Source organism: Sphaeramia orbicularis, chromosome 21 (genome assembly GCF_902148855.1).
Source record: "Sphaeramia orbicularis chromosome 21, fSphaOr1.1, whole genome shotgun sequence".
Classification (NCBI taxonomy): domain Eukaryota; kingdom Metazoa; phylum Chordata; class Actinopteri; order Kurtiformes; family Apogonidae; genus Sphaeramia; species Sphaeramia orbicularis.
Window position 1 is genome coordinate 55,982,382 of NC_043977.1, and position 18,401 is coordinate 56,000,782.

The 18,401-nt window shown below is 37.2% G+C and overlaps 1 protein-coding gene across 3 annotated transcripts in view; it reads right to left on the minus strand.

Annotated features, from left to right (window-relative positions):
- Positions 1 to 18,401, minus strand: part of ptpn4a (protein tyrosine phosphatase non-receptor type 4a) — a 145,873-nt gene that overhangs the window by 3,868 nt on the left and 123,604 nt on the right. For all 3 annotated transcript variants that reach the window (XM_030124501.1, XM_030124502.1, XM_030124500.1), the window contains exons 20-25: positions 16,986 to 17,152; positions 15,326 to 15,416; positions 15,079 to 15,140; positions 9,466 to 9,612; positions 6,668 to 6,796; positions 754 to 902 (exon numbers count right to left, since the gene is read on the minus strand). In XM_030124501.1, coding sequence (XP_029980361.1) covers positions 754 to 902; positions 6,668 to 6,796; positions 9,466 to 9,612; positions 15,079 to 15,140; positions 15,326 to 15,416; positions 16,986 to 17,152 — 745 coding nt within the window. The remainder of the gene's footprint in view (positions 1 to 753; positions 903 to 6,667; positions 6,797 to 9,465; positions 9,613 to 15,078; positions 15,141 to 15,325; positions 15,417 to 16,985; positions 17,153 to 18,401) is intronic.

Here is an 18,401-nt window from a genome sequence, read left to right on the forward strand (position 1 = left end):
CACTTCTGATGAAGGAATCTACTAATTTTACCAACGATGCCGACAGACTTTGCTATTTTCTTACAAAGTGAATGTGGCTCTTTCAGCTCAAATTTTCATCAATCAAGACTTCAAGCAAACTTGTAGTTGAAACCTCAGTAATTAGGTCATGTAAAATATTTGAGTGTAGTTTTAATTTATTACAGTTTTGATTTTATATGCCTAATATTTGGAACCAATACTCACTTTTAAAGTCTTTGAAAAGGTTCGTTAAGCGTCTTTGTGTTATTTATGCAATAAAGTATATACATTTTTCAAATCAGATTTTATATTTTTTTTGTGTTTTCTGGCCTTTTATGTTTTTATAGTAGGTTAAAGTGAATAATAGGCAGATGATAGAGATGAAGTTGTGCTGAAAAAAAAGATCCCAAACATGGGTATAGTAAACATTTGTTTATATAGTATATAAAGGCAAAATCAAAAGCACTCATTAACGGCCAAAATAGGCTCAGACCACTAAGGGTTAATATTTGAATGTTTCTGCAACAGAAGGGACATCGTGCCAATTATTTAATTTGTTTGTTTGTTTGTTTTTCAAAATTCAATTTGGTTAAATTAATTTTAAGTGTGTGTATTAGTACTTTTTGAACATTTTGAGCACATTTTCAACAATACCGTGATAATAATGATAACTGTGATAATTTTGGTCACAATAACCGTGATATGAAATTTCCATATGGTTACATCCCTACTGTGGAATAAACCATCGTGTACCTGCAGTGAACCACCATTGGCTGGTCCTGTCCGGCCCGTTTGGATCGGACCAGAGCCACAAAGTCCAGGAAATCAGTGGAGTCATCGGGAACGCCGTGGTCGGGCCAGGCCAGGTACTGGATCTGGGTCAGCTCCCTCTGCTGGTCACTCTGCACAAACAAACATTAGCTTTATTGTTGTTGCTATAGAAATTAAGGCAAGGCAACGCAAGGCAGATTTATTTGTATAACACAATTCATACACAGGGCAATTCACAGTGCTTTACAAAAATGGAAAAGAGACAGGCTCAAAATACACAATTACAATTAAAACATAATCAATGAAACACAAATAATAATCAATAAAAACAAAGCAAAAGAGCAGAGTGCAGACAGAACCCTTTCAGTTGTTCTCTGCACAGTTGAACAGAGCTGTTTTTCAGTTAGAAATTAAGCATCTATTTTCCAGAAAGTCTTGTGTTTTCCATAAATTGAAGCTTCAGAACCATCCAGTCAAACTCAGTGAGATATTCATGACACTCACAGATCACGCAGCTTAAACCTGATTATTGTATTCCATGTAGACAAACTCTGCATATTTCATTGAACCACATTCCACTCTTTTACGTAAGCGCAGCCTTTCAACATGTTATGCAAGGCAGATCACAGACAGCCGTTTGTCTTTTTAATCCCACTGGATCCATGTTGCTATCTCTCTTTTTCTACCATTTGCAGATGATGATATTTTCAATCGCGTCGGTGCTTCATGTCCAGTGGAAGGTGCATCACTAAGACCAGGCTGCACTCACTGGAGATACCACCGCTGACCGATGTTTCATGTACGACACAGCGCTCTTCTGTTTGTCTCTAATGCTACCTCAAGAAATCGCCATGGCAACACATCTATCTTCATAACAACCATCACAGGCAGAGGAGACGGCTAATTGCCTCTTCCTACAGCTGTATATTTTAAAGGTCACGCTACACACGGGGAGGAAATCTGGAAAACAAAGACGAGCCAGTGGCAGGAAAAGACAATCCTCTTTTCCAGATTTATTAACATCAAATACATTCACAAAAAAATAACTCTAGATCTCTGTCAAACTCTGATCATCCCACTCTGCGCTCATCTCCTCCACAGTTTGTGTTTCCACACTATTCCAGCAATGTGGCTGACTGAGGTGGTTAGGTTGTCATGGCAACCGGATCCTAGCAGTACGTGGCCCGCATGCAGCAGCAGGGAGCCAGAAAAAGAACAGCCCACACTGGTCACTATGGCAACACACCTCCTCGGGGTCCTGAGCGGCTCATCCTTCCTGAGACAGCTGATTGGACGGCGCTCCGGCTTTGTCTCTGTGGCGCCTTCACCCTCCTCACCTCCACTGGGACACGTTCACACACACACAAACACATGCACCTGCTGCTTTTGGATTCACTTTTCCTCTCTCAATCACTTGTCGTTCCCTTTTGGTTATCGACCATATATGGACGAAAGGGTGGGGCTGTTGAAGAGGGAGGGGTCAAAGTCACTAAGCTACCGTGAACTTACCAAGGGCCACACTGCTGACCACCAATTAATTTGCGCAAATTGATAATTATTACCACACACAGTTGTGTTTGGTAAGTGCTAACAGCCCTAATTAGCAGGCTAACTTACAGACCACATAATCCTATCGACCCTTTGCACCGACGTCACAGTTATCACGTGACTAGGGGTTCAGTTCCATGGTGGACGGCAAAAGCGACACAATAAACAAATGAATGAGCGACAGATTCTGTCTACCAGCACTGAAAATAAAGTTTTGGAGTTTCCTGCGAAGGGACTCACCTTACTGGACGGCACACAGAACACTATTTGGAGAAGCTAGCGATAGACCCATACCTTCTGCCTCCTGATGTGTTTACGGATCTAGCAAAATCCTCCAGTCTACCGGAGTTTAAAGCACACGATCTGTCCCATTCTGTTCTAAATGGAGTGTCCCCATACACAGGTGTGATCTAAAAGCAGACTAAAGTCTGGATGAGCCCAGTTCTTAGTCTCAGCTTAGATTACCCAGTGACTGTACTGCGCTCACGGCAGAGGAATGGATCTCATAATGGTAAAGGAAAGATACAGCTAACGTTAGCTAGCTAGCTGTGTATGTTTTGAACATGTTTCCTCATCATGCCATCCAAACTCAAATAGACTGGAACCAAAAGCAGCTCTAATGAACCAACACTGTGTAATAATGTTAGTGTGTGTCATCAGTATCCTACAGTATTAGCTCGGGTGTTGCAGTGTCTGCCTTTCTACTGTCTACACACAGTCATATGTACAGTTCCACCACTAGAACAGATGGAACAGCATAATGACAATAACAGTATTTCATAGAACATAGTGGAGCTGGTCCAAAGGCAGACACTACAACAACAGAGCTAATACTGAAGGTACTGATGACAGCCACTGGAACAGAGTGGCTCATAGTAGTTAACCCAGTCTACCACCTAGCTAGTGTTTGGTGGAGCTAATGTGCTCTGGACACAAACAGAGCCTGTTCTATCTGTAATATCAGCTCCATCAGATCCAGGCTCTGTCTGGAACCAGCTGAAACCATGGATAGAACTGCTGTGTGACCACTGGACGTGGAAAGCAGGGTTAAGAAATGAACAAAAACGAGAGCGTTCAGTTCAAATTCCATATTAGCCGGTTTGCCGTCCAGTGTGGAGTCCAGCACTTCCACCGTCCGTCATGGCGCTCGTTGGCAGCGCGAACAGAGCGTGACGTAACGTGCAACGGGTCAATAAAACTAAATGAAGCAAAGTTCTGTTACCAGCCCAGGTACTGTAAGAAAGTACCAGTGGATCTCATGGAACTTTTGTGATACAGAATCATTTGACTGTCTTTTTAGGATAACTCCTTAAAACTACATCAGAGCTCCAACTGTATTTTCAGCTACTCGATAAAATGTATAAATATGTTTGATGTGGTCAAATTAGCAAACATATTTAGACCTACCTGATGGAATCATACAAACAAACAAACCCTGGAGTAGTGAGAAAGAACTGGCAAACTTCATAAAACATTTGTGTGACGGAGTCCTTTAACGGCCTTGTTATTGCATCTTGTAAATCACAACTACAATCAACTCCTACCAGGAAAAAACATGTTCTGTCCAATAAACAGAAGATCAGAAAACTGGCCTCAGCAGCCGAGGGTACGGCTGTAGGAATTCTACCTCATTTATTCTGAACCATTTCCTCCTGTTTTGTGGACAGTCATGGAGCATTCATAACTTTGGTTTCAGCCGGTAGTTGGAGTTTCTTTTCCAGGTACGAGTACAATTTGTTTTGGCCTGGAGGCCCTGATGCATCATTTACCATGTGTTTCCCAACGTTAACCATTACTTGTTAGGTTATGCTTATTTTTCTGCAAATAAAATACAATTCGACTACTTTAGGGAATTTCAGTTACTCGATTCTGCATATTAGGTCCAGCTGTGAATGGTTGTTGGTCTGTATATGTCACCCTATGATGAACTGGTGACACATCCAGAAGGACTCATAGGTATCCAGGATAGGCTCCACCCCCCACGACCCTCACAAGGATCCATCTATCCAAAAAAATGGATAGATGGATTAAGCATATTAGGAATGGGTGTGTGAGTGCGGCGTATAACTCATTAGCCGTGAACCTCGGAGTTCTTCTGTACGCGACACGTATCAGTAAACAAAGGGTCTGGAATCCAACTTTTCTGCTTGTGGTCTTTACTTCAAACTTAGATTGATACAAAACAAAGGATGAATTTCTAAATTAAATTACATGATGGTCAAAAGGCTGTGATGCTCTGGGGCTCCAGGCTTCCGGTTCCGCTTCTCTTTCTTTACGTTTTATAATCTTTGCAGCCAGTAGGATTGCATCACACAATGATGTATAAGACTTATGCTATTGTCACTTAACGTTCATATAATAAACATAAATTATTAATAAGAAATCAAATTTAAATATAAATATGAGTTTTTAACTGAAGCACAAAAAATGGCTCTACCAGGGTGACTTGTATAAAATTCACCTCATGTACCTCATTTATCATGAAGCGGAGACTTATCCACAGAGACCAGGCTGTGAACACATTTACTTCTGCTGTTTAAAAACCATTTGAAAATGTTCAATAAGTCAGACTCACACGTTGTTGTGATGTCGACGCTGGAGTCTGTTTTGTGCTGACAGTTGATCATTTATTTGTTGATGTTAGCCAACTGCTTTTCTAAGGTAATGACCATCATGGCTGCACATAGATTTCTATTCAACATTCACTTCATTGCTCTACACTGTAGGGACAATGGCCTTGGGCTTCCACCTGTGCTACAGCCACAACAATCCAATTAAAAGACATTCAACATACATAAAGGACATATCGACACAAACAGGCACGTCTAATTTACCCACGTAAAACACAACTGAAGTTAATATTGGAAATAAGAAATGTCCATCGTACAAAAGATCCATTAAGTTGTTGCCTATCAAGGTTATTATCGTTAACGAAAACTAACGAAATGACGAAAAGTAGAACTGAAAAAACATTTTCGTTAAATGAAATAAATAAAAACTAGAATTAAAAGAAAAAAAAAAAACTAACTGACACTGTATTGTGTGCTTACAAAACTAACTAAAACTTAAACGAATGATGGTTAAAATTCCCTTCGTTTTCGTCTTTATCTTTATCTCGATTTATTTCGTTCAAGCAATTTTAGCTAGCGGCACCATACGACACTTAACGGTCCGTCACTTCTTGTCACTTGTGGTTTCCAGTCGTCTTCTGGTCCCCACTCTGCCTGGAAACATGCAGACTAAAGTTGGGAGAAAGCAGCAGAGTCCTGTCTGGGATTTATTTGAATACGACGACAGAGAAGAAGAGAAAAGAGATGACAAAACCAAAACTACGCATTTAGAAAATAACGAAAACTAATAAAAACTAGCAAACCTGCTCTAAAAACCAATTAAAACTAACTGAATTAGAGAAAAAAAGGTCAAAACTAAATAAAACTAAACTATAATGAAAAATCCAAAACTGTTATAACCTTGTTGCCTGTGAGAGGAACACTATTTTTTGGTGGAAATCTTTACAGGTGTTTCCTCGTGGTTTCATTTTCTTTTGGAACAGTGTTCAAACCAACCTACCATTAATTTAGAAATCAAGTGACCCCGTTTAACTAAATACCAGCTCCCAGCCAAGGTTATAACAGTTTTGGATTTTTCATTATAGTTTAGTTTATTTAGTTTTGACTTTTTTTCCTCTAATTCAGTTAGTTTTAATTAGTTTTTAGAGCAGGTTTGGTAGTTTTTATTCGTTTTCGTTATTTTCTAAATGCTTAATTTTAGCTTTGTTTTAGTTTAGTCGTCTCTTTTCTCTTCTTCTCTGTCGTCGTATTCAAATAAATCCCAGACAGGACTCTGCTGCTTTCTCCCAACTTTAGTCTCCATGTTTCCAGGTAGAGTGGGGACCAGAAGACGACTGGAAACCACAAGTGAACACAAGTGACAGACCGTTAAATATCATATGGTGCCAGCAGCTAAAACTGCTTGAGGGAAATAAATCAATTTCATATCAATCTGACACTGACAAAGATGAAAACAAAGGGAATTTTATCCAGAATTTTTATCAGTTTTAGTTAGTTTTGTAAACACACAATACAGTTTCAATTAGTTATCATGTTTTTCTATTAATTATAGTTTTTATTTATTTCAGTTAACGAAAATGTTTTTACAATTCTAGTTTTCGTCCTTTCGTTAGTTTTCGTTAACGATAATAACCTTGCTCCCAACACAAAACAGGCTCCAGATTAAATGCCATGTAAACGAGTACATAGACTTGTCCCACATTGACCCGTTATCCTTTCCATGATGGCTCTATTTTTTAGGCCTTGTGGTTTCTGCTCATTTTCTACGGTCTGGTTACCTGTGTGTGCATCAGCGTCATCTCCCGGACCAAAAAGGCTGAGTTACCCTCTTCATTGTGGCACGTTACTGTAAAGTCTCCATAGGTGGCGCTGCTCTCTGGGTTAGGCCAGTACTGGTGGCACTTCACCTACAAATACAGACATTGAACATGTATTAGAGGTGTTGGTTTTGGTTTGGTTTGTTTCTTTCTTTGTTTTTGGTTCGGTTTGTTTCTTTCTTTCTTTGTTAACACTCTAGTAGCAAAACTATTGGTTAAATTCATACCAAATTGGGTTTATAGATTGCCAGTGACACAGAATAGATGTCATTACATGTTGGGAAAAGTAGGTCAAAGTTTGAATTTTATAAATCTTTTTTTTTTTTTCCATTTACTTATAATGGTTGAAATTTCATATGTCTGCAGCAGCAAAACTACTGGTTGAATTCATACCAAATTTGGGTTATAGATTGCCAGTGACCAAGAATAGAAGTGGTTACAATTTGGGAAAAGTAGGTCAAAGTTCAAATTTTTTATGAATTTTTTAAATCTTGTTTCTTTTCCCATTTACTTATAATAGGCAAAATTTCAAATGTCTATAAAAAAAAATCAATTTTGTTTCAATTTACTTCAAACTTGGCACATACATAGAGGCAAATGACATGCTGACATCAGCTGGATCCACGTCAAAACTAGAAAAGCACTCGGACAGCGCAGACCAACGCCAAGGAAGATCAGCCCCCCCCCCCCCCCCCCCCAAATCCTTCCATAACTTTTTGAGTTATCTTGCTAACAGACCAACAAACAGACAAACCCAGATAAAAACATAACCTCTGTCACCTTTTGCAGAGGTAATAAGCTACAATACGTGTTGTACCTGGAACCACTTGTTTACTTATGTAATAATTTCAATAAAAATGCCCAAAGACAATAAATACATAAACAGATAAAGTGCAAAATGGTATTTCCACATATAAATTGAAATTGCTCTCTATGACATAAAGTATGAGCAATTAGAATCCTTAACTCATACAGACCCAAACATCCACCATCGAACAAAACTATCTACTGATCTATAATGTGTAATACCTGATGATCCACTAATCCTATCAATACTTGTAAATAATTGGTGTAAAATGCAGTATGTCATCTTTTCATGGTTATCAGATATGACCCATTTGGATGTTCAGAGGCTCTGCAGTGAACGTGGAAACACAGTCATCTTCTACAACTTTTATTCACCAGCAAAACCCTGGAGTTGGATCAATGACAGTGGATGGAGACAGTTGTTTTTATGTTCAGTTATTGATATCTTTGCTGAAAAAATAACTTTTCCTTCAGTTTTGGGATATAATAACCCTCAACTTTAATTAGAGCTATTTTGACCATCTAAATGATCAGTGGATTAAATATGGGAAAAAAAAACTTCTTTTCAATAAAATAAAGCAAAATACAGAGGATGATATTAGAATTAATAGTGATACATCACTAAACAAAGGTTAAATAGAGAGTAGGGATGTAACGATAGGAAATTTCATATCATGGTTATTGTGACCAAAATTATCATGGTTATCATTATTATCACGGTATTGTTGAACTTGTGCTCAAAATGTTCAAAAAGTACTAATACACACACTGAAATAATTTACCAAGTTATATTTTGAAAAAAACAAAACAAAAAACAAACAAACAAAAAAATACAATAATTGGCACAATGTCCCATCTGTTGCAGAAACATTCAAATATTAACCCTTAGTGGTCTGAGCCTATTTTGTCTGTTTTTCAGTCCTTTTGATTTTGCCTTTATATACTATATAAACAAATGTTTACTATACCCATGTTTGGGATCTGTTTCTTCAGCACAACTTCATTTATATCATCTGTCTATTATTTTTTTCACTTTAACCTACTATAAAAACATAAAAGGCCAGAAAACACACAAAAAAATATATAAAATCCAATTTGAAAAATGTATATAATTTATTGCATAAATAACACACAGATGCTTAACGAACCTTTTCAAAGACTTTAAAAGTGAATATTGGTTCCAAATATTAAGTATATACAATTAAATTTGTAATAAATTGAAACCATTCCTTGACTATATTAATGTGAATATATTTGCTATAATGACAAGAGCATTTGTATAAAAATTATTTATTTTATTATTATTTGTTTTTTTTTCTACCCAGCTTCCATTGTATTGAATATTGGACTCTACCTTTTCATATATATAGCCTGGAAGGTATGTGTATGTGCATATGTATATGTGTGTGTGTATTTACGTGTGTATATACATATATATAATTTTACTTATTTTCTGACCACTCCCAGCCTGTGTTTTGTGTTTTGTTTTACTATTTTGTTTTGTGGGTGTGTGTGTCTTTAAAAAAGAAAAAACCCAATAAACACATTTATAAGAAAAAAAAAATTGCAACAAATTAAAACTATACTCAAATATTTGACATAAAAGCAGATCTTTACATAGGCGTTTTCCCCGAAAAGTGCGGTAATCAAACACGGTTATCATGATGATTAGACTTTAAACACTAATACTAACCACTGGCAATTTTACTGCAGTTTATCATTATACCGGTAATCGTTACATCCCTAATAGAGAGAAAAAAAATCATTTGGGAACTGCCATAAAAGTTGTACTGGGTCTTTGTGGGTAGAAAATGAGTACTTTTTTAAGGCTAATTTAATGCAAAAGGAAAGGGTGCATCCAGATACACAGTCAAGTTTGTTGAATTATTCTCAATATCTTGGACATAACTCCTTTTCAGAACAGTCTGCAGTGGTATTTATACAGTACATACCCGGCCTCTCTCCACCTGCGTGGTCAGCATCACCACCATAGACGAGCCCTGTTCCCAGGTCATCTGCCAGAAGTCGGGGCAGGTGTTGGGCAGTGGACCCTGGCACGCTATGTACCGGTTTATCAGACTGGAGGCAGGAATCTCCATCTGCACACACACAACCATATGCAGTAGGTTTACTGTCGGTCAGGGGTGTCAAACTCATTTGAGTTCAGGGGCCACATACAGACTAATATGTTATAAAGTGGGCCGGACCAGTCAAATAATATAGATAATAGGATAAGAACTGACAAATAATGTCAACACCAAAGTTTTCTCTATGTTTTTGAGTGAAAAACGTCCAATTCCATAATGAAAATGTTTACATCTACAAATTCTACTTGAACATAACGTGAACAAATATGAACAAGCCAAAAATTCTTCCGAAAAATAAGTACAATTTTAGTAATATTACACTGTAGTTTATCATTTATACATGTGCATCATAATTTACAGATCACAGTGGATCTACAAATACACAAAACATGTAGTAACAGGCAGAATATTGGTACAATTCTACATACTTCTCTTAAGACATTTCAGGTTATTGAAATTCTGTGTAAAAGGCTAGTCTGTAGATGTAAACATTTTTGTGTAATTTGACCTTTTTTACACTAAAACAAAGAGAGAAATTTGTGGTTTTCTTTATTTATAGGTTATTATGATAGTGTTTTACTGGTCTGACCCGCTTTAGATTGAACTGACCTAAAATGATTTTAACACCATTGATTACACTGGTCAACAACAAATTTATTGTTTCAGTTTTTTGAGCTGATTTAGGATCATTCTGGTGTGCTGAATCCAAAAATCACATTAATTTTGCTCAATCAGGTCAACTTTCTGAACTATGCTACATATTGGCTTTTTAACATTTTTGCTTACATTTATGGGCATTTTCACATCATATGATACAAAATTCTTTCATATTTCTTGCAATAAACGAGTTCTGAAGATTTTACTTTTGCCAATTTATGATTAATGTTTTTTTAATATTACAGGTGAATAAAATGGCTTCGACTAGAAGATCTTGCAAAAATAAGCCTGACGTATTCTGCTACATCTGCGGTGACTACACCATTGTACCTAACAGGAATCCTGTTAGAAAATGATTTTTTTTCTCTTAAAACCTATTTTGGGTGAGAACTATATAAAAAATCAACTGATAAAGTCACAAAAATGTAATCAGTTTTGTGAGAAGATCAAATTTTTCAAAATCAAATTAGCAAAAAACCCTGACCTGATTGAGAAAAACAGATGTCATTTTTGGATTTAGCGGTGCAAAATGGTCCTAATTCAGTTGAAAAAACCTAGACAACTTGCAAAAAAACATTTTTTGGTAACCCGGTGTTATTAATATCTTCAGTGTAACTTTTGTATTTCACAAATTCATCCCAGGGGCCAGATTGGACCCTTTGGTGGGCCAGTTTTGGCCCCCGGGCCGCATGTTCAACACCTGTGCTGTAGGTGTTTGACTGTAGGGCAGGGTCATGCTCTGAGGTTATTCTCTGTATCATGGCTGTTGAGCAAATGAGGCAACAAAACATCAAGAACATCAAGTGGAAATCAAGTCATTTTATTTCAGCTTTTGATTTTCACTTTTCTTTAGCTGTCTAGTAGAACCTGTTTCCACAAAATGTCAAACAAAATAACTTTTGAAAGGTCGTAAATAAAGGAATATTCGGGTTTGGAATGAATAAACTGGACTGGACTGTGTCAGCAGAAGGTGGCGCTGTAGTGTTCATTACACTGAGGCTGCAGCTAACTATTATTTTGTGTCAACAAAATGGTGAAAATTGCTGATCAGTGTTTTCGAAAGCTTATGATGTTGCCTTCAACCCTTAAGATACTCCATTTACCGTATTTTCCGGACTACAGGCCACTACTTTTGTCTCACACTTTGAACTCTGCGGCTTATACAACGATGCGGCTCAAGTATAGATTTTTAGGGGCTAACAGCCTCCAGGGGGCGCTCTAGCAGGAAGCACAAAAGTGAGACAGACAGGTGGAAGAGGTGATGAAGAGGAGAAGTTTTAAGCTGAACTTTAAACCAGTGGTTTCCACCCTTTTTTGTCTCCTGACCCCATTTTAACATCATAAATTTCTGGCGACCCCAGACATTCAAAACAGAGAAATTTTTTGCTAAAATTAATTTGTTTTTGATCATGTAACAGTTTGCTATACTATGTTGCAAATAAACGTTAATTTTAGAGGACATTTAGTCTATATAATGTCTATTATTGTGGACAGAGGCAGTAAATCCAGGTGTAGATTACTGCACAAAGGGAGAATTTGGTTTTCCTTGGTCAGGATCTGTACAGTCAGTCCAGCTGTGATTTACAAGGAGGACAATTAATGCTGAACAAACAAGAACTCAAACTATGAATTATGAAAGAGCTGCAGCATCTGAAACTGACCACAGTGAACATTTGACAGATAAACAGAACCACAGTGCTTCAGTTTCACACTCACAGTTTGTCATGTCTCAACCCTCCATACATTTTTTATTAGTAAGTTGTTGTTGTTGGGTTTGTTTTATTTTTATCAATTACTAGAAATTTCAGGCGACCCCATTTGAATTCCAGGCAACCCCACGTGGGGTCCCGACCCCACGGTTGAAAAACACTGCTTTAAACAATCATTTTGCGTGTCATGCACAAACCCTCATCATGGAAAACACATGAAGAAATGCATCTGATGCAGCTTTTAAGTTCAAACCAATCGATGTGTCTGTAAAGAAGGAAATAGAGCTGCAGCACGGAAGAGACAATAAGGGACAACGGAAGAGTGACGTAGAAGGAGTGTGACGGAGCCTTTCTGAGGCTGTTCAACTCCGACACTGAAGGAGACGACTGCAGTGGTTTAATGAGCAGAAGGAAGAGGAAGATACAGATAAATGACTTTTCTGGGTTTTTGAACCAGCCTGTTCCTGACGTTTTATAGGTACTGTTTGGAAAAAAGCAGTGAAAGTATGGAAATAAATATTTAAGTAATCTGTCTGTTTACCATCTGTCTGTGTAAATATCTCATGTTACAAAGTGGATAACTGCGGCTTATAGTCAGGTGTGGTCTATAGTCCGGAAAATACAGTACTCATTTTAGAGTAGGACTCCAGAAAATATTCACATTCAAAAAGCTGTAATCAGACAGTTTTCCCTTTCCTATCCTTAAGAAATCAACAGTTAACAAATTAATCAAATAATCTCTCCTAGTCCACATTACACAGGGTTGAAGATGAAGACGAGGAAGTAGAGCAATCTGTGACTCCATGGGAAACCCAGGAAGACAATAGGGATAAGTTATATATGAGATAACACTCCAGTGTGTAGTATTTAGTGACATCTAGTGGAGAAATATCTGGAGGAAGCTGACATTGCACAGCTTTGTCCTGAACCCTGAGTGGACCGAAGGGACTCACAAAAAACACTGAAGTCCCTCATTAGAGCCAGTGTTGTTCTGCCGTTTTTGTTTGTTTTTTTTTTAGTTAAGGGGATAATAAAGCTGCTCACACTCAAAGGAGATGAAGGAATGGACCTTAATGATCCCACTCATCAGAACACATCAATAAAGAAGAGGAATTCCATTTTGAGTTACTGTAGTAACAATATCAACATGGTGGACCCTAAACAGAGACAGAAAAGACTAATTGTAAGGCTTGGGTGTCAAACTCATTTTAGTTCATGGGCCATATTCAGTCCAATATGATGTGAAGTGGGCCAGACTAGGAAAATAGTCGCATAATAATCTATAAATAATGTCAACTCCAAACTTTGCTCTATCTTTTAGAGTGAAAAGTAAAGTAAAATGTTTACATCTACAAACTATCCTTTCAAAAATTTGATTTACATGAATGACCATTTTTCTGAAGAAAAATAGGTGTAATTTTAACAATATTACGCCTCAGTTAATCATTTGCATCACAACTTACAGATCACAGTGGATCTACAAATACACAACGCATTTAGTAGAATATTGGTAAAATTACACTTATTTTTCTCCAGATATTTCAGGTTGTACATAGTTGTTCATGAAAGGATAGTTTGTAAATGTAAGCATTTTCAAGTCATTGTCATTTTTGTACAGTAAAATACAGAGAAAATTTTGGAGTTGTCATTATTTATAGGTTATTATGATAGTATTTAACTGGTCCAACACACATGAGATCAAATTGGTCTGTATGCGGAACCTAAACTAAAATTATTTTGATATCCTTAACAGATAATGTTTTCAGTGTAATTTTTACATTTAACAAATTCATCCAACAGGTTGGATTGGACCCTTCTGCGGGCTGGTTTTGGCCCACAAGCCATATGTTTGACACCCCTGTTTTAATGTAACAAAGAGTCCCATTTTCATGTGATTACAGATGAATGAAAACATCAGACTGAACATTTCATTTACATTTGCGTCATGTTCTGAACCTGAACAGGTTCATTCATAAACTGTGCAACCTTTAGTTCAGTGTTTTTCAACCTTAGGGTCGGGACCCCACGTGGGGTCGCCTGGAATTCAAATGGGGTCGCCTGAAATTTCTAGTAATCTTGATTAAAAAAAAATAAAAATAAAAAAAATACTAATAAAAAAATATATGGCGAGTTGACAGAGACAATCCCAATACATAAAAGACAAACTGTGAAGCTGAAACTGCAGCACTGTGGTTCTGTTTATCTGTCAAATGTTCATTGTGGTCAGTTTCAGATGCTGCAGCTCTTTCATAATTCAGTTTTATTGTTTGTTCAGTATTAATTGTCCTCCTTGCAAATCACAGCTGGACTGACTGTACATATCCTGACCAAGGAAAATAAAATTCTCTCTTTGTGCGGTAATCTACACCTGGATTTACTGCCTCTGTCCACAATAATATACATTATATAGACTAAATGTCCTCTAAAATTAATGTTTATTTGCAACATAACATAGCAAACTATTACATGATCAAAAACAAAAAAATGTCTCTGTTTTGAATGTCTGGGGTCGCCAGAAATTTGTTATGTAAAAATGGAGTCAGGTTGGAAACCACTGCTTTAGTCTGATAACATGTTATATGGCTTTGACTTACAACTGAAAATTTAACCCACCTATCTGAGAAATATGAAGTCACATGTACTGCATATCAAATATCATCAAAATAAATTGTGAGTAAAATGTCCATCATTCTAAGAGACAAATACTCAGGCAAACCCTAACTTCAACTAGATTTGAGAAGGAAAGAAAACTGTATTCAGTGTGGTAAATGCTGACACCGAAGATCACATGTATAATTAATAAGAACGAGGCTGCGGAGACAAACAGACTGAAAAGCGCTTAAATGTGTCCTTCCTCTTCACAATAGCTTTAAATAAACCTGCAGATAAACTTGTGTAATAGATGTGTCACTCACTTACAAAACACATCAGTAAAAATCAGACAGAGCTACTAGAAGTATCTGGATGCTTTAAACTGAATAAACTCCTATTATTTGGTTAAGTCATTGGTTAAACCTTTGACATTTATGGACACGTGTTGTGACGGGAATAGAAGACCACCTGCTGTGACTCAAACAAGTGTTATTCATGTAAAAAACAGAACAGGACTCACATTGATGTAGTTTGCATTGATGTAGTCATCAGTGCTTTTCAGAATGACCCGAGTGGCATCGTCTGCAGAGAGGAATAAAATGACAAAGAAAGAAAAGAAAGAGGAAGAAGAAGAGAGAAGACAAAGAAGAGCAAAAGTGACAAAGGAAGGAAGAGACGGATGGGAGGAAAACAGACGAGGTTTAGAATATTACATATTTCAGTAACAGCAGAAACAAACAGAAGAATGGAATGTGTTTGAGACGTACAGGGAGAGATGTCTCTGTAGCGGTTTTTGGAAACATTCTGAGGTAATTTGGCACACAGCATGGTCATCCCCGGCCTTTTTCTGTACAGTTGCTGTAAGGAACAAACACAGATGACGAAATAAAGCAGAGTTCCAGCAATAACCTTTGTAAGAATAGTGTTATGAAACCCAAAATGACCCTGATAACTTAAATATAATGTATAAAATGGATTTCTGGAATATACAAATCATTACAATCATTATTTCTCAGTTGTATCTCAAACAATGATGTCATGAAATATGACATTTCTGTGAGCTACAACCATCCTGTTTTTAGAGAAGACTACCGCTGTGACTGTGAAAAAATAACTGAAATGAGGCGATTATGTATTAACATATTATTCTGTAGTCAAAAACAGAGATGTCAGAGATGTTGGAAACTCCCATGGACGGATGCAAAGCCTGGACAAGAATTCTATGTATGTAAATCTGTCATATCCTAATCTATTCTAAATGAAGCAATAGAAATATGCTATAACTTCATTTCAAATATCTGTAACTGAATTATCACTTAACATCACTGGAAACAAAGTGTGTCAGAATCAGACAGAATTAATAAATGGTTGTTTTTTGTGCTCTATCTTTTTAAGGCTATCTTGCTTTATTTGGTCTGTGCATTTTACCCATCCTAAAACACACTGTACCTAAAAGGGATGCACCGATTCCGATACCAGTATCAGGCATTGGCTCCGATACTCAGTGTGTGTGTGTACTTGTACTCGTAAAAGTAATCCAATACAACTGCACCGATACCACTTAGAGCCATGTGACATTCACAGTTCAGTGCAGCAGGTACGCGGCGGGGGAATAATGTGCTGCAGTTCACTGCAGGCGGCTGCGCGAGCCTCTGTTTCCCACAATGCACGTCGAGACAAAAAATTCCGAAGATGCCCGAGTTCCCTCTCAGCTCTGAACGTAAACACATGGTTTTGTTTATGGTGGATGGCACTTCGAAATTGTTCACTGTAATGCATGAGATTCAGGTGAGTAATCACAGAAAGACTTACAGATTCATGATACTGAGGATATGACTGAGGTTTGACAGATTTGATGAAAAACTGGTCACGAAAGTCTCCCGCAGCTTCAAACCTTACCAGCGAAAACGCTGCAATATTAGTATCACATTAGTGTTACCTCTGTCGTCTCCATGTTTGTTATTACTGACTTTCTTCTTCTCAAAAAACTTTACTTTTCTTCGTGGTATTTGTCCAGTATGGTTAATTCAGAGCGGCGCCCCCTGGTGGATTATTTCACAAGCGCTCATTCCAACACATTAAATGTCAGTAGCAGCACTTTGTTCCAGTCAGACTAATGACAACGACAATAAAGCACATTTACAAAAGGAACTAAGGACTGGAATGGGATTATTAAGTACTCATGTCGGTACTCGGTATTGGCAAGTACTCAAATGTAAGTACTTGTACTTGGTCTGGAAAAAAGTGGTACTGGTGCATCCCTTGTACCTATTATTAGCATTAGAATTTGTGATTAGCATTTGTACATTAGTATCAGTGAGCTGCCATTGAAGGAACTCAGGTACACATGGTATAGTCGAAAACAAAACCCAACCAAACAAAAAAAAACGTGTATGTGTTCCTGGCTGTGAATCCAGTTTCCCTCACGTCAAATTGGGCCAATATGGTTCCGCTGCTCAGGCCGTCCTTCAGCGCCACCATCGAGTCCTTCAAAGCATGCTGGTCCAGCTGCGCCGGGTCCTGAGGCGACTTCTCTGGGATGTACTGAAAATCCGGCTCAGAGTCCGTCTTTTCCTCCACCACATCATAAATAGCTGGAGAGGACAGGGAAAAAAAAAAACACGTCACATTTCATATACGTACTATGATAATATCATATAATATTTTCATTATTTAATGTTTTTTTTTTTTTGCCCTAACACCAAGGCAACAATTTTCAGTTGTCATTATTTATAGGTTATTATGTTATTATTTTACTGCTCCGGCCCACTGGAGATCAAATTGGACTGAATGTGGAACCTGAAAGAAAATGAGTTTGAGAGCCCTGATTTACAGTAAAATAACAACATAATAACCTACAAGAAATAATGACTCCATATTTTCTTCTCGGTTTGATGTGAAAAAAAACATATTACACTATGCCTATAAATAATGACAACTTCAAATTTTTGACTTTGTTTTAGTGCAAAAATAACATTAAATTATGAAAATATTTACATTTACAAACTATCCTTTAACAATAAAATGTGATTAACCTGAACAAATATAAACCTGAAATGTCTAAAGAAAATTGAGTCAAATTTTAACAATTTTCTGCCTGTTCCTCAGTGTTTGTCTTTGTAGAGCCGATCCATAATGCACATGTATAAATGATAAGTTGAGCCATAATACTGTTAAAATTGCACTTATTTTTCTTAAGAAATTTCATTTTTTCAGGTTATTCATATTTTTTTATTTGGATAGTTTATAAAAGTAAGAATTTTCATAATTTAAAGTGGGGGTTTTTTGCACTAAAACACAGACATAAATTTGCAGTTGTCATTATTTATAGGTTATTCTGTTATTATTTTACTGGTCCGGCCCACTGCAGATCAAATCGGGCTGAATGTGGAACCTGAAAGAAAATGAGTTTGAGAGCCCTGATCTACAGGAACCAGCTGCTTCTAACTTAGCATTATTAAGTCTCATGCCTTGGAGTTTGGAGATTTACACATCTATAAATGAAAGCAGATTGAACCACACTAAATACTACTAGTGCAGGCGTTGTAGCTCACATATGGCACATTCACAAGTTAAAGTAAATGAGTCTCCATCCACTGTCATTGATCCAACTCCATGGGTTTTACTGGTGAATCAATGTTGTAGAAGATGACGGTGTTTCCACGGTAACTACGGAGCCTCTGAACGTCCAAATGGGTCATAACTGATGACCATGAAAAGATGAAGAACTGCAATTTACACCAATTATTTACATGTATTGATCGGATTAGTGGATCAACAGGTATGAAACATTTTAGATCAGTAGATGGTTTTGGTTGCCAGTGGTTGTTTGGGTCTTTGAGG